General features: G+C 37.1%; 1 protein-coding gene across 2 annotated transcripts in view; it reads right to left on the bottom strand.

Annotated features, from left to right (window-relative positions):
• MTA3 (metastasis associated 1 family member 3) overlaps positions 1-22,715 on the bottom strand; it is a 142,967-nt gene that overhangs the window by 43,998 nt on the left and 76,254 nt on the right. Inside the window, exons 10-15 of one of the 2 annotated variants that reach the window (XM_050893420.1) lie at positions 20,376-20,450; positions 15,050-15,108; positions 12,256-12,380; positions 10,826-10,977; positions 10,105-10,327; positions 1,075-1,161 (exon numbers count right to left, since the gene is read on the bottom strand). In XM_050893420.1, the coding sequence (XP_050749377.1) occupies positions 1,075-1,161; positions 10,105-10,327; positions 10,826-10,977; positions 12,256-12,380; positions 15,050-15,108; positions 20,376-20,450 (721 nt within the window). Of the gene's footprint in view, positions 1-1,074; positions 1,162-10,004; positions 10,328-10,825; positions 10,978-12,255; positions 12,381-15,049; positions 15,109-20,375; positions 20,451-22,715 lie in introns of those variants that run through there. The other variant, XM_050893421.1, reaches the window with a different exon arrangement.

Below are 22,715 nucleotides of genomic sequence, written 5' to 3'. Positions count from 1 at the left end.
CATCTCCTGTCCGACTGCCCCCCCTTACAACCACAGCTCCACCAAGTCAATCAAAGCAGTCCTTTCCTCATCCACTCTAATGACAACGTACGTAACGCACGCAGCTGGGATGCCTGGAGGAAGTTATCACTGGCTTTTTTCTTGAACTCCAGGGCAGGAGGAATCAAAATTCAGTGAGAGTGGGCATTAATTCTTCATTATCCAGTGTTCTGAAGTTTGGATTTTGTTAAAATTGATGTTCTGGAAGAACAGTTATAACTACATTAATAGCTGATTTCTACTTCAGTAAGTCAAGAGACTGTTACTGTTTACTTTGTTCCAGTACAAAAAAACCTCCTGTTTGAAATTTTGAGCAAAACATCTAGACTGAGCTCTACCCTCAGCTTCACTTCTATAGAATGGGATTAATACACTGCAGAATTATTCACTGCTTCTCTGATCAATGAATTGATTTCTATATTCATTTAAGGATTAATAGAAAGCCGCTGGTGTATCTCAATTCTTATATGACTGTGTAAATATTTAACAGTCTGGTGGTTCCTTGCAAAGAAGATGATTTTCATTTTTTTAATAAGGAATCACAATCGCTAGAATTTCTTCTCTCCCCATTATCTCATGTGAGCTCAGTACAGATTTCATCGCATCTTTTAAAATTATGTCATCAAATTAAAAGATCAGTGCCTTAGTGTGGCTGAGGTCTCCTCCTTTTAAGTACATAGGAGTACTACAAGTGGATTCAAGCGGCACAGTAGAGCAGCACTGAGCATACTGAGTATCTCCTCTTTGAGCGTTTTTTTTTTTTTGATTACCAGACTCCTTTTCACATTCTAAATTACATCAGGTTTCACTCTGCCATTTTAAACCAGTATCAGAAGGCCTTCTGCCTACATCCTGCAAGTTCAATCATGCAGTTTTGCAACTGATAGCGGACCAGACTTTTTATTAATTTATTAACTTTTTAGTTTTCTTGTTACTAAAAGCATAAGTCTCTCATTCTATGTATATGGGATTTTTAAGTATCAGTACACACTGAATGTTCATTTGGTTCATTACTCTCTGGAGGCAGATACGCACCTAAATACCCAATGATACATGACAGTGGTTTTCTGGTGCTTTTTATCTTCAGAGGATTTCCAGCAAGTTCACAATGTCGATCTGCATCTGAGAATTTTAAAGAATAAAACTCAGTTTAAATATTTTACCATTATAAATATAATTAGGACACACCAACCAGTTTCTGACTTGCATTTTTACCACAAATTTCTTTTTTCCTTTTAGCACACGTTCTTTTTTTCATCAACGCTTATAATGATGGATATTTAAAGGCAGGTCATGTCCTCATTCATGCAAGTGATGTTATTAATTTTTTTTTTTTTTTTTTAAAGTTAATGTAAGTTCTAATACAAATTTGATTGCATTTTTTGCTTACAAAGTCTTTTTGGAGACGGTCAGCTAGGCAAATGAAACACAGATGAAAACATGAGTACCAAAATAAAAGCAGCTCTGGCTATTAAAAATAATTTACATTGAATTCTTCATTGTTTTCTACAAGCTTGTCTGGCTCTAAATGGAGTAACACAGAGGTAAGAAGGATTTAAATTTGGGACTACTGATTTCTGTCATGTCTTACTCACATGGTACGGTGATTCATATAATTCTTAGTAAGTAAAACAGAACACAGGGGCTATCATGGCAAGATGAAGCTTAAAAAAAACCCCCACAAAAAAACCCCTTTACTATCAACTTTTGAACAAAGTGGTCAGTTGTAACCAAGTACGACAGAGCTCAAAGGCCTCAAAGATCGTAACTTCCTGCAAAGTAAATGAAAATAAGCAGTTCAGTAACTACCTTAAACTTAATGCTACAACTATGAACTCACACCTTTAAAGGCACTGCAAATACGCAAGCAGAGAATCTGTCTAAATGCCCCAAACATAAAGGCGTTCCTAAGAAGAGGTTCACGCTTCGACAGCGGAGTCAATCAACCTAAGGCAAAAATTCACAAGACACTAGGTTTCAGTAAATAGTTTCAAGACTGCTGGAACTATACTATCTTTTTTTTTTTAATTCAACTCAGAATGATTGGTTTATCTGCTTTCCAAAAGCACATAAGTAATCCCCATATAGGGCTTCCAGTAGCCCTAGAACACTGGTATTCTGTTTTGTACAAAATTGCATTAATACGTTGATTGTATAGATCTACAATTCTCTCCCATGGAATTACATCCCACATATACATACCTACACATACACCTTTCTTTGTATAGGTTTCACATATGCACATGCAGATCTGCATTTTCTAATGAGCTTTACAGGAGCCAGATGTTATAAACAGATTATAACAACTGTAATTCCACTTTGTCTCCACCGTGTGTTTTACCAAAATGTTCCTGTTTGCTTCATTCCAGCACACGAGATGGAGTACATAGTGACACGAAGAGGATAAGGTATTATATAGCAAAAATTACCATCTCTTTATATATTCTATCTAGCTCTGTGCAAAAAACATGTAGGTCATGAAACCACAGCAATGACTGAAATAAGTATTTCAGTATGTTCACAGATGTTTTCAATGCAGCAGACAATGCACAACTTATTTCAATATATTAAGGAATCTACTTGAAATTCTGGAAATGCAAGCTGGTATCTGACAGCCCAAAGGTTCCAGAGCCCTAATGCTGAGTACACAAAGTACTTTATTATTTTATCTTAATAACAAAATATACTGTTCTCAGTGGAAAAAAAAAATGCACTGAACCTGGTGCCTGGAATATTTTTAATATTCCACAACACTTGAAATATTTTAAGTGACAGAGTAGAACGATGTGTCTCCACTGTCTCCCTTAGTAAAATAAGCACAGACTATACAGTAAGTATTTTATAGTTACTTTGGGAACAGCAAAGCATCGCCTAAGAAGTAATTAGCAAGAAAATTTTCCATCTACATGTCTTCAATGTAAAAAAAGACATTGAATCATGGTGAGATATTAATATTCTGACTGAGAACAGACTGCAAAGAGAGCACAATTTCCATGCTTGCGGCAAAGCATGTTCACCAAAGGTACCGTGTGGGTATTCCAAAGCACACTTATCTATTAAAACAGTTAAATATGTTTAACAGCAGCAAACTTTAATCCACACTATGGTACTCCCATAAAAAGTATAATAAAGTTTATGATCTTTATGCACTACATACAGAAAAAGACAAAAGTTAGATTGTGCATCACTCTCAAGTGTAAAACCATAGAATAAAATTTAGGTAGGAAGTTGTCAAAACCAACACTAATAACAAGTCCCAAAAATCAAATATGGGCTTCCACATAAACAATAAAAATCTTAGTAAGATCAGTGAAATAGTGGAAGCGATGAGGAAAAAAAAATTTAAAAAAGGAATATTATACTAGATAGTGTATTTTTTCAAACATATCAAAAGCAGAAAGTGTGCTAGTGCCTGTAGCAGTAGGAGATGATCAAGGTGTGAGGAAAACACACAAGAAAGATAAAGGCACGGCACAAAAGCTGAATGCATTCTTTGCATCAGTGTTCACAGAATCATAGAATGGTTTGGGTTGGAAGGGACCTTAAAGATCATCTAGTTCCAACCCCCCTGCCATGGGCAGGGACACCTTCCACTAGACCGGGTTGCTCAAAGCCTCATCCAACCTGGCCCTGAACACTTCCAGGGATGGGGCATTCACAGCTTCTCTGGGCAACCTGTTCCAGTGCCTCACCACCCTCATAGTGAAGGAATTCCTTCCATCTAATGTAAATCTACCCTTTCAGTTTAAAGCCATTATCCTTTGTCCTGTCACTACATGTCCTTGTAAGAAGTCCCTCTCCATCTTTCCTGTAGGCCCCCTTTAGGTACTGGAAGGCTGCTATAAGGTCTCCCCGGAGCCTTCTCTTCTCCAGGCTAAACAACCCCAACTCTCCTAGCCTGTCTTCATAGGAGAGGTGCTCCAGCCCTTCACTGCAGAAGAACTTAAAGAAGCTCACTTTCAAAATCCTTTTACGAGGGAAGATTGAGAACTGTGTCACATCAAAGTGTCGATAGGAAATATTTCAAAACAAACTGGTTAATGAATAAAAACAAGTTACCAGGACCAGGTGGAATTCATCCAAACAGAAACTGCTGAGCACATACAATACTGGTGTTTAACTAATGCTTAAACTGGTCTCAGTTCAAGAGAACAAAACCACAGCAAATGTGATAACATTCTTCAGTAAGTAGGTCTGCAGACTGGCAAAAGGGTTGAACTATTAATAGAGGCATAGAGTTAAATATGGAAACATCAAGGGAGCCAACAAAGACCTTGTAAAGGGAAAACATTTTTAATGTGTTCACATCATTCAGCAGTGTCTCCTTGCAACAAGGACAACTGCATACCCGGTCTTACTAGCACAAGTGCAGCCAGGAGGGCGAGGAAGGTAACCCTTCCCCTCGGCCCTTGTGAAACCACGTCCAGACCCTGTGTTGAGTTCTGGGATCCCCACTACAAAAGAGATACGGACATACTGGAGCAAGTCCAGCTATTGGAGAGTCACCAAGCTGGTTGGGGGCTGGAGTACAGGACATACACGGAGACTCTGAGGGCACTGGGTCTGGTCAGCCTTGAGATGAGAAGGTCAAGGGGAGACCTGACTGCCACCTGTACCTACCTAGCGGCAGAGCAGAGAAGACCAAGCCAGACCCTTCTCAGAGGTACATAGGGATAGGACAACATACTATTGCTGTCTGTGGCAACAGACCCAAGCTGGAAGATGGGAAATTCTTGCTAGATGTAAGGAAAAGATTATTTACTGTGAGGCTGATCAAACACTGGAACAGGAGCCCAGAGAAGCCGCGGTCTCCATCCTTGGAGATACACAAATCTCATCTGGACAAAAGGCCCATGAGCACATGAACTTTATGCAGGGGGTGGGATCAGAGACCTCCAGAGGTCCCTTCCTACCTACATGTCCTGTAAACCAGCGATTGCAAGTGTCGCAGGTCTGCCAGGATCCTCTGAAGGAATTGTGGCAGCTGATCTGGCATCCAACTTGGCATTTCAATTAGCTTTTAACAAACTGTGTCGCCAAAGACCATTGCTGTGCAGCTGTTACAGGGTAAAAGAGAAGTTTTTTTAGGGATTAGCATCTGATTAAAATTAATTGTCTATGTAATCCCCAAAGGATCTGTGCTGTTCAACATATAAAAGATCAGGAAAAGAGGTGATTAGAGAGTTAAAGTTTCCCAGTAAGAAATTACTAAGCATAATCAAAGCTAAAACTGATTGCAAAGGCTATCAGCAGCATCAAGCAATAAATGTAAATTAATTCTTAAGGGATAAAATGACTGTAACATACAAATATAATGATGGGTTCTACACCACCACCATGCAGAAGAGAATTCATGGAGTCAGTGTCAACAGCTTTCTAAAAATATCTAGACAATACTAAAAAGTGGCCACTTAAAAAGAAATTAAAATCAGAATACTAGAAATTATGATGATAGGAAAATAGAAAACATGTGACGCTCTCTAAAATGATGGGAAACCTCTATCTTGAAGTTCATGTAATTTGGGGCACCATAACCCTAAAGAGGATACAGTACAATCAGAAAAACTCCAGGGAACAACATTACAAAACACAGTGTGAAATGGATTCTTTATGAGGTTTTAAACAGACCAAGTTCTTAACCTAGAAAAGTGGTGACTGTTGTGGGTATTACAGAGGTCACTGAAATCAGAATGCTATAGAGAAGATAATAGTGATTGCGGCTTATTCTTCTAGATTTGAAAGGGTTTTTTTAATGATTTTTTTTTTTTTAAACTAGATTTGTAAGTCTCTTAAGCTTAGAGAGACTCTCATTGGGGAGTTCTCTCTCTTTGACATTCCACCATCTCTCTATCAAAATTCAGATTATCAAATGAATGTACTGTGCTCTATGTATTCCCTGAATTGTACTCAGAATTCTTAGAAACTTGGGGAAAAAAATAGTGTGTTCTTTTAATTATTTTACTGGCTACTAAAATCTGGCACTAATTGTAACCAAAGGTAACAGCAGAGAAAATATTTTCATCCTAGATGCAGCCAAAAGATCTTCCGTAGCTATCAAAATCAAGGACGCAAAATATTGTTTGTGAACCAATACCCATAAATGTTACTCACTTCAGATGAATGGTTAGTTTTATGTCAGTAAAACATAGGCTGTATGCTTACAAAGACAAATCAGTAACGTTTTGCATATTCTACTTAATTTTCACTTGTCTTTGTTTTATCAAACCAGATCGTAACAAGCAAGTACCGTGTACCAAACTTGTTATTAAATCTGCAGATTTAAAGGTATGTTAAGTTTTGATCATGAACAGTATACCCATTTCCAGATAACTACATATATTATACAGATAATATATTAGCATCCACTGAAAACGTTTTGACAATCATGTCTACATAGATGGAGTGTAGTTACCCAAATTTAAATTACTATAATTATATTGATAAAACTATATCCAAGCAGGAAAAGAAAAAAAAAAATCCCTCAAAAATCTGCCTGTGCTGAAGTAATAAGGTTCACAGATGCATGGCTCGCTGCCATGCATATATCAACATGCTTGTAAGCTGGAGACAGATCCAATCTTGTCAGTGACTGTCTGGAGAAGAATGCCCACTTTGGTTTGCTCTAATTAAGAGACCTTCCACAGCCAGGATAGTTTTGCTTAACTTTCTAAAAAACGTGCAACATATTCAAACTAAAAAGAAGGTATTTTACCTAATTTAGAGCATGGGAATTTCCTCTTACCAAAACAGCTCACCAATTCTAATTATTCCTGAAAATCCATCAGACAAGTTTATTGTCAACAACGACAGCGAGTCTATTATCTTCAGGCAGAACAAAGTCTGAGAGTTCCACAATGGGTTGTGCTCCTAGCAGGAGATGCCATGCCTTCTCAACCTCCTGGTGACCACCCCTGGATTGAAGTGGGATGTAAATGCGTCGTCTCCACTACCTCCTGCTGGCATCTGAGCAGGGGTCAGGCTATATGGTTCACTAATGAGAAAAATCTAATTCTCTGCGTTAACTGAAGGAACGAAGAACATCATAGAATAGGATCTTGTTTTCTGCCAGTGGATATAATGGGCCGAGGGAGACGATGTGGGTGGAATTACAATAATAAAAAAATGCTCTGTCTGAAATCTGGTTTCACCTAAAAGATGGTTGGGCCTGAGATCAGCACTCTCGGAAGCGTCCATGCCCCTCCAAAACAAAAGAAGCGTCTGCAGATGAGTTCAGGTGGACTGCAAAAATCAATGTATTTTATGAGCTGGCTCTGACTGGCTTTTTCAGTCTGTCTTTCTCAGAACTGGGAATCAGTTCCATTTACAACCTGGCACTTCAACAAATTGCATATGACTAAGAAGGCATAAAACCTGGTACGCTCTGGGGTAAGTGCCCTACCATCCTTCTGTCTTTACATTTTATGGTTTCTGAGTGTTGGTATGGTGCCTACTGCAATATAGTTGTGAAATGCAGTTACGTTTTCAAGCACTGGTTTGGCACACACAAAGCATCAGGTGAGCCTGACAAAGCATCTAAGCAGTCATTAGATTCAAGTTTCAGCACACCAACATGGAAAACAAATTTCAAATCAGTTCTTGGACGTCCTAACCATCTCATGCCATATCACATCACGGGTGTTCTGCTACTCTGGCCAGGTTATTATCTAAGCACGACTGTAACTTTTGTAACACCAACACAGACATTCATTCAATGTTGTAATTACTCAGCAGTATTCAAGATAGAAAATCATTACAGTTAATGAAATATCTCATTTAAAAATTAAAAAGTTTAAAAATTACTTGCATCAAGCTATCCTTAGAAAAGGATTCAAGGCATTCAGGAAGAGCGAGCCTATTTAGTTGTAACACTAAAATCTACAGAATGCACTGAACACAGGTCACCAGATACAAGTACAGGAACAAAACTAGAAAACAATTTTTTTTATTTACTTACTTACTAGGCTTTACTAGAGTAAGAATATGACAATGACAACGCAGGTAAGAGCACTGTACGATTCCACAGAAAGACATATTGCCAGAAACAGAATATATATGTGTGTGTATATGTGTGTGTATACCACAAAGAAACATGACTTAATTAAATGAGGTATAATCTGGTTTCCACCAGTATAAAATAATTTCAATGTTGTGTTCAAAAAGCATTGACAACTGTGACTTCCCCCACCCCCCCCATCTATGTTAGGTCTAATCAGGAAGCATCAGCATTCAGAAAGACAAAATTGCAAGGTCCAAATTTTGCTTTAAGCAAAAAGAGTAATGAAAGACAGAGACTACAGGAAAAAAGAAAATCTTTCTGCTCTTGTTGTTAATCTGATGTGGCACTCTTTCATTCAAAGGAACAAAGAGGAAGCACTCACAGCACTGCCAGTCTGATACAAGAACGACTGTTTCCTGCTGAAAAGCTCAGCTTCTCACTCCTGTGTTTTAAAGTTGAACTGTGTATGTAACACTTGTTCTAGTATGATGATTAACAGTTGGATGAAACATTGTTTTCCTTCTATTTTTTTCTCTTCCTTAAACAAAAGCTTCATGTTCTTTCAAACTGAGCTACTGCAGTGAGTGAGAAGAAATAGGGATATGGATAAAAAGACTCCGGGTTCAAGTGAACTTCTAAAATTAATTTTCCTCCATGATTCAGCAGAAATCAGTGCCAACTACATAAATAAAAAGGTACAATGCTTTTCTCTCGGAAAGCAACTCTTATTTTGTTTTAAGGATTAAAAACATAATCCTAGTCCAGCTTTAGACACACTTCTTCCATGAAGTACAACCCGTCTTATCCACACAGTGGACATATGGTTTCCTTAAACCTGAAAGCTGCTCCTGACTTGCATAGCTTTGAAAGAAGAAAGAAAATTGCCAACAGGACAAGTAAATAAGACCAGGACAATGAACAGAAATATTCACCAAGTTCTGGATGACTGCAGACGTAGGTGAAGAGTCTGCATGTGAAGAATGGCTAGTGTTAAAGTACATAAGGGGAAAATAATTACTCAAAACCAGATTTTAAGCCTCCATGGAGTAAATTTCTTATAATCAACACTGACATCATCGGCATCCCAGTTAAATATGCTGGGAAAACATTTAGCGTTAATCTAGTAAACATGGTTATAAAACCAACATCTAATATTCTAAAAAGGTCTCTTCAATTCTAATACAATTGACAGTATGATGAGCCACCACGGCTCATCTTGGAACACCAAGGATCTGCTCCAAGAACTGCATCTACGGAAGACTGGGAAACACAACCAAACAGCGTGAGCAGCAAAACAACGCGCTCAGCGCAGACACAAAACCTGCTGAAACATTCAGTGACTTTGCAGCAGAACTTACACACATATGCACATAAAGAAACTTACTGTTGCTATCTACAACAACTCATAACCTTTTGTCATACTACTAGGGAATTTATCAGTTCTTTGTATTTTGGCTACAAAAAGAACAAGCATAATATAAAATTTTATTTAAAACTAAAATTTAAAACTGGAACAGACACAAAAAAGCGATGCAACTATGATGTAATAATAAACATGGCTATCACCACCATCTGATCACCACAGTAACAAAGGGCTGTATTACAGGCCAGATTTAAATTCTTATGCATCCTCAGCTCCTTATTCCTTGACCAACCCCACTGAGAAAAAGTAAAACATGTACAGATCTATACTTTCCGCTCAGTGAAAGAATAAATGAACAATATAAAAGCCAACTTCTTTCACACTGCCTAGTAGGAAGCATGTTTTCTATGTCATGGCATTGATTTCCCCTCCCTGTGCCTGAATTTTTCTTAATGACAATTTTTTGTAAGTGAATGAGGTAATAGTTATCCCCTTTTTAATTCATTTGAAATGTTTCCCCAGCCTGAAAACTGTTCAAGGCAGCCAGACTTTATCCAATGTGTTGGTGATATGCTGGACAAATGAAAAAAATGAAAAGCAAAAGTGTACAGACAAGAAATGTTTATTGAAAAAGAAAATAAAATTAAAAGACAAAAATGGGTGGGAAGCACAGCACACAGAACTAAGAATTAAAAAAACATCTTACATTCTGCCTTAATGGCAGCACAGTTAATAGGGACAAAGGGACGTCTCGCTGCCTGCCGCAGCCGGAGGGTGTTTTTGCAGACCTGACGGGCCAGTTTTGTCCAACACGTTGTGTGAAGAAAGAAAGCTTGACGCGTTTTCACTGCTGACTTTGGACTTCCAGTGTTACGAACTGGAGTTCCCTGTGTGGCCTGCCGGGACATGTGAGTTCTAACATGGGATTCCTACAAAAACAAACAAAAAATCGTAACACATACATCTGAATTACAGCATTAAAAAAAACCCACAATTTGGATCAGTTCACAAGACTAATCAAATAATACGTATAAGCACTATACAAAAAACTAGGGCTTATGTATGAAGCTGTAAAACACAGAGAACTCTATTGTGAGTGGATATATAATGACTATACAATATCCCATCTAGAATGGCATATTAACATTTTATAGATAACACACCATTTGATTGACAAGATGACATTTGTCCACCAAAAATGCATGAAGTGGCTGTTTGTTTATCTAAGACTTAGTCAAATAAAGACATGGCAGGACCTGCACGCTGTTCAGTTCTACTTAAGACTGGAAAAGGATTAATAAATTGAGTTTTGTAATACCGAAGTTGAATACGTACATAAAAAAATCATTCCATTAAATATTCAAATCACAGCAGTCTTGTGAAAGCACCACATTTCATTTTAGGAAAGTTTATCTACACAATTCTACCTCTGTAGGTTGGCTGGAAGACAGTTTATCTTCATCTGTCTGTGTGGGCATTTTCAGGCCACCATATTTCTTCCAATAAATCCAGCAAGATGCACACAATCTACATTGCATATTAGGAGGACCCCAAGAATACCATTGGTGAGACTGTGGAGCTAAGGAGGAGAAAACAGCACAGGTAAACTGGTGCATGCTACATTCAATATAATAAATCCAAATGCTGTAATAGATGGCTTTAAATGGCCATAATATATGGCATTATAAGAGCATTATATGGATAAATATTTAATACATTTGACATGGAGAAAATAAGAACTTGAATTTTTAGTTATTTTTTACAAAAGCACCCCAGAATTCAACTCCAAAAGGAAATTTTGAAAATGCTTCCCTATTTAATTTCAAACGAGGGACTTCGTATTGCCAAGAAGAGATTTTCTTCCAGGAGACTACCCCCCAAAAAAAAAAAAAAGCCTTATAAGTCCTCCACTATTTCTAATCTGACCCTGGACGACAGGCTTCTTAGGTTGCTTGTTACTTATTAGAATTACTTAAGATCTGGGGTTTTTTGCTCAAGTCATGCAAAGTGAGTACTTACAAATCAAGATCCATATAAAAGAAGGACAAGCACATCTCCTATTGATCTTGAAGATACATATGTACCTTTATCTTGTGCGTGTGGGGACTCAGCAGGAAACACTAATTTAACCTTTTTTTTTTTTCTTTTTATAATCTTTCGGAAGAAAACTATTCTTTAAAAAATGTGATTTGAAAAACAACAAAGTATATAACTGGAACTTTCTATATACAAAATATGGTTTTATTTTAATTTGTGTTTAAGAGACAGGCAGCCATAGCAATGATAAGTGAAGAACTCTCGTATGATAGGCCTTTTCAATTCTTTCAATTTCTGGATTTTATTATATCTACTCTCATATAACCTATGTTGAAGGCTGCTATTTCAAGAAGTCCAAAAAGGATCATCAGAAACACACAAAATACTAGAAAAAAACCAACATGCTCTCCCCCCCACCCCCCAACAATAGGGGGCGGGGATGAGGGGGGGATGACAAGATGACACGACAAAACAACCCCCCAAAAACAACTCAAAAACCCTGCAGCCTTATAGGAGAACCAAAAATAAATTTGAATCTAGTATTCTGAAGGTAAAGGAATAACATATCAGTGCCATCATATTATACTACTTTATCTTTCTGTACTTTCTGAATTGTTAAAAAAAAAATCATAAAATGGATTTGAATATTGACATTTAATCAATATACTGAAGGCAGCTCTAACTTATTTCTGCCACACAAATCATTGAAAATTATCCTCTACAGCATGCAAACAAAAGTACATACATTTGTTTTTAAAAAACAGTGCATATTAAGATTAGCCCAAACTCCTGAATTATTAAAAAAATCCAATTTACTTACTATAGCAGCTTTCACAAGCCCGACCTATTAGTGAGGCCTGTGCCTGATAAGAGGCTCCCATTGCTCCATTGACTGCAGCAGGTTTCCCATTGTTGCTGGATATTTGATTGGGATTTGGCTTATTGCTTTTAAAAAAAAAAAAAAAAAAAGTGATTTTACTAACCAGTTAGTCAACATGAAAACAAACAATCTAATTCTGGAATTCTGATGTGTGGTGACAACATCTGTAAAATCTGCTCTAAACAACAAGACTCATTTTTATACTCCTCTAGTATTTTCAGCACTGTAAGAGACTTGCTATGTAAAGAGCTGCTTTGATACTCAAATTTACAGATCTTTGTAAAATGCTCTGACATGGTCTAAGCTACTTGGAAAGCTAGTAAAAGACCAAGTCTCAGGGTCAAGCATTAACAAAAGTCTGACATGGCACAGAATTTAAGAAGGGGGTTCCAGTCAACAGATAAGCCTTCACAAGATGAGGCTGGACTTTGGGTGAAGTGTAACGAGAAGTAACACTGCCTATAACACTACAAGGCTGTCCACCCTAGAAGAGGGTCTGCTGCCTCCTATCTCAAGCAGAAGTACATACCTTCCCACCAACTGCAATAAATGTGTATGTCCTATGACACTGGCAAAGATCGCCCGTATAAGATCAGGCTGTTCTGTCTGGGTTCTGTCCTAAACTACTTTCTCTCTGAGAAGGCTGAAGAACCATTTCTGGATTTTTTTTTTTTTTTTGTTATATTATTATAGTGATTATTTTACCTACTAATACTTCAGTGAAGTAGGACTTTACAGGTCAGTTAATTCAGAGAGAATTAGTATACTCCTCACTAGGTTAAGTACAGTATTTCCAAAGCTCCAAATTTGTGGGTGTTAATTACCCCTTTGACAAGCTATACTCTCAATACAATGCAAGGCTGGATACATTGATTCCTAAGATGATTATTCGTTACTTTAAGTAGCATAGAATATATTCAAGATTAGTTAAAATAACTAATTGAAGAAACCTTTTCTCTATCAAGTCTCTACTCCAAATGCCAGCAAGTTTATCTCCTGCCTTCTCCTTTTGCACTACATCCAGTGACAGACACTTTTACAATTTCCAGATACTCTTTATCAAGTACTTTGGGCTCAAGGTACAAAAGAAGGGATCAAGAGACGATTAAGTCTCCCACGTTATGTTCTGTTGCTTAGCTACCTTCCAGAGAAGCCATGAATTGAAAGGGACACTCTGGTATTGAGGACAGAACCTTGCTTTTACAGGAAATACCTTATGATCAAGTTCAAAAAGGTATTCAGCTCTGAGAATCAATTTACTCAGATTTCAAATACAATAAATCAGTCTTGAAACAGAGCATTAAGCAATCCATTTGCCCACGAGTGCCCCAGATTGCACAGTTATCAAAGACGCGAGAAGTCCTACCACCCTCTTACCATTCACTATGGATTTTGTCTTGACACAGAGGCAAAAGACAGACAGCAAGAAAAGATAAAAAAAACCACAAAAATCCTACTTTTCTAAACAGATTTCGTCATCCAATACAACTAGTCCCTACTGTGAACATATTGGCAAGTCCTGAATTGTCCACATGGACCAAGGAAATTAAACTGAAAAAGCATTACGTAAAGACTGAGCATCTTACAGTTTTCCTAAAGCAGCCACTTCCCTGAGAGAGTTAGGCTCAGCCTAGAGTTTTCAGCTAGATGCTCACGCTAGAGTTTTCAGCTTTTTTTAAAAGGCATCATTTTTTAGAGACTTGAGCTTCAAAACTCACAACACGTCTTCAGAGACGAGATTAAAAGAATGAATTTAACAGTCTGCTGTTTGTATCATTAATCTGTTTAAGAGAGAAAAGTCTGTATGAAATATGGAAATGAAGCTCTGTTGTATGCAATTTATACAACTCATCAAAAAGACAACAGTGGATTTTCAAAGTATTTCATTTGGTATTCTAGTCTTCCGTTATACAAACACTCATAACAATGGGAAATTCACATATATGTAAACTGAATATACCCAGAGAAAGCTTAAAAGAATGTCATCTGTAACCCTTTCTCTTCTCACAATCTTGAGGGAATTATGAATATGAAAGAGACAGATTATATCTTGTTTCTGTAAACTACATGTTAACAAAAGCAGATACAGCATTGGGTTTAAATCTAAAAAAAAAAAAACAAAAACAACCAGATAAAAAACTCCTCCGAAGAAAACAGATTTCATTAATAAGACTCGTTCAAAGATAAAAGATTTTGGGCTGTGTGCTACCTTTAATTTACAGTCAGAACATCTCTTGTCTCTAGCTGAAGAACAGACTGTATCAGCAAGATAAAACCATAATGGGAAAGTATCTGATTTTATTTAACTACATTAACAACTGCGTCTATTTTGAAATATTGCATTTACACAAATATGAAGTGGTGTGCCACAGGGATTTGGAAGCGATTATTCTGGAAAAACTGCTTTTTAAATGATAAGGCTGCTCTTGCACGTGAGCCGTCCACGTAGCACTTGATCACCTTTTGTAAAACTTCTCACCATTCCAGAACAGGCAGTTTGCAGGTCAAAGACGATAGGCTCAGTTAACTACGAAGGTTTCACTTATGACAAGAGTTTGTGGCACTTTCTGATTATATCTCTGTATATTCTCTTTGTATATAACAAATATTTAGAAAGTAACTATTAAAAAGATGACTAAGAAAATAGCATGCATGTTCCTGCATGTAACTGCATATTACTGTTTCAATTTCACGTGTACATTATTCAAAAAAATGACTTTATTGTTATACTCACTAGGTGGGGATGTATACTTGTTTCAATTTACTTTCTGCTTCAGCCGCTTTCAGACGTTTCTAGTTGAAAAATTAACACATTAAAACATTTTATTATATTCAAGAACGAGATTTCATAAAACTGCACACAATCCATCTTTAAATTATTTCTATTTTGTGATTCCACAAGAGTCTCCAAAACAAGTGTAGAAATCTACAAGATTAAAACCATGAAAAATGAGTTATCTATTTTTATTAGTAGTTTGAAATTATAGTATACTGTCCTCCCCAGTAAAACTCACATATGACAACAAAACTGTAAAAAAGACAATTAAAATTTACATAAATTACTTCTACATAAACATGTACAACATTGTGGCTAACCCTCATTGCAGAATAAGTAGAAAATAAATGAATGAAATTGCATGCGATGAGTTCCTCATCAGTCATGTAACTCAATACTTCTTGTGCACTGTCAAGCCTAAGGCTAGTATTTTATAAGTGGTATAAGGATGGGGAATAGTAAAGTCCACTGACTGTTAGAAATAACTAAACATCTACTTCCCTTAAGTATCGTTAAAACCGTAGCTCAGGAACACGGCAGTAGCAGGACAGCTACACTACTATCAATATAGTCTGTGAATTTACTAAATTACTACTTTCTTCATACTTGCAACAAACTCAAAACGCATTGCACTCAAGGTAGTAATACTAACTTCTAAGATGTTGAGAAGTTTTAATTATTGCCATATATTATACAAGTAACTAAGACATTTTTTTCAGCAATGGCACAAGAAATACAGATGTCAGATGTCCACTGGTTATCTGAAACGTTTGTCTGTATGTCAAAGATGAAGGAAAAAATATTATTTCCCTGCTCTTCTTGTACTCAAGACATTACTTCTGTTCACTTGGCGGGGGGGAAAGGAGTTGAAAAAACAAGGTCAATTTTATCACAGAGGAGGAAAAAAAAAGGGGGGGGGACGGGGACGAGATGACTGATATCCAGCAATAATAAACCAACACTACCTCCTTGCCTCTCAAGATTCCCCCTTTTTCCCCTTTCTTTATCAGGTGTTTAAAACCCAGTCGTCCATTTCTCCTACAACAGCCAATTCTCTTCTCTGCTATACTCCTATTTTCTGATATCCAATCTTTGCAAGGCTCACAACCCAGGAAGATATTTCCCACCTTGAGAAAAATATCATCAAAAGACTCTGCTCTGAGAATCGCTTGCCTGAACCATGAGGCGAGTTACAGGGTTAATCAGCTTTACTGGTTGAGTAGCCCAAGTAAGCCTCCTCATGTAAACCACTGCTCTTTCCCATTTCAGAAAGTTGCCTCTGTGCTGTCCATCACCATAACTATAATTTATAAAAACTGCATCTTTGAGGAGCAATCTATGACTAACAGACTCCTAAGCAGTCCCTGCCACCACAAATTAATTCCCATGCAACAGGAGAGCCCTTTTCCATTTATTTCCAAGATAGGTTGTTTTTTTTTTTTTTAAAACAGGTTTTTGCTGTTCACAGATGCCTAGTTATGTTTGGAGCTACAGAAGTGACTTCCATTGATACATCTGGTGCAGTTGCAGTCTTTCCCCAGCACCAGGCTTGGCAACACTGCACTACCTTGAACAGGCCCACAGCAAAAATGCAAACATGGTGTGCTCTGCCTGCTTAAGTCAGTTTTTACAAGAGCAAGAAGAACAGCAGCACCAGCACGCTCCAGGTCTCATAAACGGACAGTTTTTAATCTGAGAACATTTCACAGCCACAGCAGAAGAGCTCTCAACAGTGAACTCTTTCCGCTTAACAGCTTCAGGCCACAGGCTTTCCACAACTGTCTCTTTTTCCTTTTCATATTAGACCCAACAATATAGAATTTGTTTTCAAACTGAAGAAGCATGCGAGACTGCAGGTCAGCAGGTAACATGCAGTCCACAGAGGTTCATAACAAACTGGTCCCATTCTACAAAAAGAACAAATAAATCTCGCTGCACACCTAGCAAGATCATCAGAGCAAAAGAGAAAAACACAATAAAGGGAAAGAAACGAGGAAAGTAGCTGTGAAGCACTGCCAAAATGTAAAGGCATTTGTAGGAATCTGTATTAAGCTCTGATGGCAGTGTCAGTGAGAAGTGACTATACACATTAATTAAATTTTAGCATACTTTTAGTACTGGCATGGGGGTGGTAAGGAATGCAATTTTAGCAATTGCTTTCCTCCTTTATTTACCAAAGTGAATGATATACTGCCTTCTACAAAATAATCACACAATGCCATTTCAGTATGAGGTATATTTTTATGCACTAAAACGATGGTTAATATTGCTCTCTAAACGCAACAGAAAATGTCACAGCTTGAATTCACACTGACCTATCAACTTTTAAGTACTGAGAGAGAAGAAAGGATGCAGAAACAAAACTATCAACAAATAGTTGCAATTTCTGAGATGAAACCTCTGCCTGTTGAAATTTATAGGATGAAAACTGGTAAACTGTAAAGGCTGGAAGTTGAAATTGGAAACATTTAGACAAGAAGCAAACCACCGGTTTCTAACGGTAAGGGTAATAAATCACTGGAGAAATGTAACAAAGAGTTGATGCTTTTCCTGAAAATAAAATTTACATCTGATCTTAAACAGTAATTATTTCAAACAAGTCTTACAGACTGCATTGTAGGGGAGGTCAAGCTACGCTAACCCAGCTTTTCACCTGGGCTCTACTACTTTTAATCAACTATCATTGAAATTGAATGTTACTTCTTTTTAAGAACTTTTGTTATGAATATCAACTGACAAATATCCCAAGAAATTACCATTTCCCTACATTAGTACTGTTTTCAACAGTGGAAATAAATAAATGAAAGGGAAATGTAATATATTATTGTAGTACAGTGATTTAGTTATCCTTACATATGCTCTCCCTTTTTCTGTTGCAAAGTCTCAGTAAAAGTCTTTTTGCATGGAATCAGATTTTTAAGGAGAACACCACAAATAATGAGAACACATTTCAGCCATGGAATCAGCTACCTGGCCTTCCTCAAACACTATGTAATGTAGTGGTCATGAAAAGTGCCACATCACCAAGAACGATTACCCAAGGCCTGAATTAGTTTTGCTAGACAGGTTCAGCACAGAGTGAGAACTTTAACATATCTATTTCCCTTCACCTTGACTTGAAGGGAACATGCTCTGAAGGCAAGGTGGCAGCAGTATCTCCACTGCCATTAAATCACCACCTTTAGCTACCAAGCAAGAATAACATTTAGTACCAACTATGACAAGGAAACCTTTCTTATGCCTGACACAATGCAGCCAATTCACACAAAGAAATAAAGAGCAAATTTAATTAAAAGAGCAGATTTTCATATTAAATCACACTGATGTAGAATTCGGAGGCTGTTATTTTATGAACAAGATTCAAGTATGTACATCAACCTTTTTGTCTTCCCGTTCCCCCAAGCTGCCCTACCCCTCAAGCATGATATTTAGAGAAGAATGACTCTGAAATTGCCACTTTCTTACTGAACATATTTTCTCCCTGAAATGCATTCAATTATCACAGCTTGTTCTGGTACGGAAAAAAAACCTACAGATATCATTTTTACTGAACTGTATTATTTTTACCATTCCAGAACAAACTAAACACAGGCAGGATGAAGTTCTGATCTCTTGTTAGGAAGGATTACAGAAATGTTAACCAGGATAAAAACGAGGTATTTGGCCTACACTGGTTTTGTTATTGATGATCATATGCATGACCCTCAAAGAACATGTCTAAAGCATTCAATCCTGTGGTGTATTGCCATGTCCTGAGTTCGGATGTTGCAAGTTTACTTAGTTACAGGTAAAACACAGACATTTATAAGAGCATTCAAGTTGTAGATAACCATAAGGCCTATGTGTTTTTCTTGTATGTGATGCTAAAAACCTAATCCTGCAAAAGGATACACAAACTCAACACACCTTGATCGTTGTAGCAACAGAATCATAATAAAGCCCTAGAGAAATTTAGAAAGGGAGCCTTAGTCTTTCGCCAACCACTCCAGAGCAAGTATTTCAGAAAAATTTCACAGGAAACAAGATCAGTCCCTGAGCAACCTAAGAGTGTTGACAAAAGTCAATTTGCACTTCAATTTATCCTTACTCCATGGCTTTCAGTATCAGTAAAATCTTTTTATGTGATTCTTCAAGATCATCCGTTGCCCAATCCTTAAGAGCTGAGAAACAGCACAGCAAATCTCTGCTGGCAATACCTTTCTAGGATAAAGATTAACAGTGCAAAAAAAGTGTTAGAAGTGAAATGAATGGCAACAAACCCAGAAAAACATACACAGCGTATCATTTTCTATTTGTATTATCCATAGAACTAAAAGGTCCTAGTAATAGTTCAAGACTCTACTACGTGGTAAAAGACTTTTCCCTTAACTTTCCATACCCTAACAAGATGATGTAGAAACGCTTTCAAATAAACCAGAACAACCTGAAGCAATCATCCTTCTGACACACTGTAACAAAATCTGGAACAGTTCCAAAGATCCATCTAACAATACAGCTGTAACCATTACAGCATAAAATTTATTTTCAACATGCTGTACATAACATCGCCGCTAATTATGCAGCAAGTAAAGGAGCTATAAACTTAAATGTTAAATCATAAATTAAAATGGAGTATTTTAAAATATTTTATACATCTAAACCAAGGAGTAAATATATAGAGAGTGCAATATACAAAAAGCACCAACACTGAAATGTTGCCTAAACCTGCTGAAAATACGCCAGTGTCAGTACATAATATAATCTTATCATGTTTCTCCTCCAGAGCAACCCAAACAATTGAACATTCAATCAGAAGGATGAACACATCCACTGTGTGCAGAATGTTCTCAATTTTGTTTTTAAATCCTGGTAATGCCAAAGTAATGTTTTATTGTGGAGTACCAATAAAAGGTTCATAACACCAGCAGCCACTTCAACACAAGGTATTTTTCCTTTTCCTTCAGTCCCATGCACAGCTTTCACAGCCTAAAGCATTTGCTCTGCAGCCCATTTCTTTCTTATCTCATACTGCAGTAAGAACCAGGAATCACATTGCTACAAACCAGCATACAATACAAATGGCTTAAAAAGCTCTTCACAACTATGTGATGTACAGTAGGCATCAGAGGATTTGACAATGCACCCTGTGAACAGCACAAAAACACTGTTCTATAGCTTAAAATATTACCATAGGCCTACCACCATATTTCTTTTTAAGAACACAAACAGATTTTTATGCTTTAACATGTTCAGATTTTTTAAGAACTTAGAAGACTGGTTCATGCTGAAATAGTCATTAAATTACCTGCTGCACATATCTGTCAGTGGTTTTCCACATGTAATAATACTCAATGATGCTAGTCAGTGACTTCCAAGGGAGCTGAAAAACATTTGTTACAAATTAAAGCGGTTCCAAGAAATTGCAATGTCCACATCTTATTAAACACATGTTAAAATCAAGTATAGTCGATACACAAATACTAAAATGTTAATGTATTAAATACCTACATTAAAATCCATACGCAAATGAATACATATTACTATTAATAATACACAACCTTTCTTTATAGTTAACAAGGATGCAGAATTACAACAACATTACACATCCAAATCCAAATGTAATTTATTCTGTTTAAGCCATACGGTTAAACAAAATGATCAAAACAGAATCCAGATTTCCATCAGGAAACACAGAAGGTAATATCTCTATTATAAAGTGTATCAGATGGAGAACATCATCAGGACCAAAATAAATCATCCTGACAAGACTGTGTTGGAGTCTCACAATAATTTTACTCTTAAAAAAATACAATGGTTACTGTACTTTGTTCACAGGTTTTGCAAGTCACATAACTCAGCTGCTCATACAATACCACTAGTTTTGCATAAACTGCCACATACTCTCGACCATTAAACAAGAAACAAAAGGATGCTAGGGACAAATGCTACCTCGAGCAACAAGAGTGATACCGACAACGCATATTTCACAAAAATCTCTGTGCAAACTCAGGGCAATTGATTATGATGATGATTATTTTGGGTGCACATGTTCATTGGTAAAATAAAAATGTATTAGCCTAAGTTTAGGGGAGAAAATTAAGCATACAGCAGCCATTTTTAATTATTACCGAATAATCTATTTAACTCCATAAATTCTTTCTATAATTTAAATTAGTACTCCTCTTACAAAACTCATGCAATTTTTCTTCATAACCTGGAAACATGCTACTATTTTGTGCATGGTATTTTCTAGAGGCATGCATTAACGCTAATATTCTCTGCTTTCCAGAAATGAGGACGATTTTTAGGAAATCCCAGAAAACACAGGTATGGAAACTTATCTTTCCAACCTTACTCACTCCACTTTGGGGCTTTTTGCATGTCTAAAGCAAAAAGAATAGGTTCCTGAACCTTTAATTAAGTTCCTAAACCAAAAGAGGAATACCTTATCAAGCTGCCTCTCCCTGCATGCAGGGGCTCACAGCCAGTTTTTCACGCTGCTTGCTTGCGGACACTTAGAGGAACTGACTCTGGCTCCCACCTCCGCCTTTCAGGAGCTGGGATTCAGGTCCAGAGTCAGCTGTGAATTCTTTCTCAGGCAGTGTACCACAGTGTGTAAATCCCTGTCTATTTGCATTTAATTAAAAAGTAGCAGTGTAACAAATGCATAAGCTGATGTTCCAATAAATAGCAACACAGTTTGGTTTACTAAAATCCTTTTACTTTCTCAGGTAAATCATGCCTTAAGAGAAATCTGCCCAAGAAAAGGCCAGTGACAGGAACATGTGTTTGGTGGGAGGTGACAGATGAGCTGCTTCTCAAGTCTCTAGGTCCATATTCTTCCTGGCATCCAGATGAAACACCATCACCCCAACTACCTGCCACTGTCAACGAGTACATTTGAGCGCCTCCATATTTATTCTCCTTCCTGAACATTTATTAACACATTCATGCCACAGATTATGTTTGCCATTTCTCTAGAAAATACTTTAATCTGTTTTAACTATGATTGTGACACCAGCATGTTCACTCACTCGGAAGGCATCCACAATTAAAGAAATGTAAGTAAGGTGCTTGGACTGGATAACCATAATCCTTTTACACTTTGATTCACAACTCAGAAAACCTGTTAGACAGACTGAATATGAATATCCTGTATTCTGTTTACCTACGCACTTAAACGACAAAACACTGTAGAGGCACGTGAATTTCCAGAGGTTGCTCTGAACTGCCAGAGAAGCCGTGAACAGCCATAGAATAATGTACTCTCTTTAACAAATTCTATTAAACACTAATTGAAAGAAGTAAAAACGACCATCTGTGTGACATTTCTGTAGAAGCAAATTAGCAAAGAGGTGTCAGCAGTACAAAAACAGGGAGAGGGAATTTTCAGTTTCTTTAGTTTCTTCAGGGTAAAAATGGACCACTCAAATCAGACCAGCAGGAAAAACTTAGGATTATAAAGTATCTTAAAATGAACATATTAACTTTAAGGCATGTTTCCACAATTATCTGAAGTTGGACAACAGTTGTTCCTGTTTTCTACAAACGGTTCAAGTCTGATTCCCAAGGCCTTTCGTGCCATATTTGAGATGTAACAGTTATAAATTTGTGAAATCTGTTGATAATGAAAACCTAAGAATTA

This window comes from Gymnogyps californianus, chromosome 3, assembly GCF_018139145.2.
Source record: "Gymnogyps californianus isolate 813 chromosome 3, ASM1813914v2, whole genome shotgun sequence".
Classification (NCBI taxonomy): domain Eukaryota; kingdom Metazoa; phylum Chordata; class Aves; order Accipitriformes; family Cathartidae; genus Gymnogyps; species Gymnogyps californianus.
Note: the sequence above shows the minus strand (reverse complement) of the source record. Positions and strands in the feature narration are given on the sequence as shown.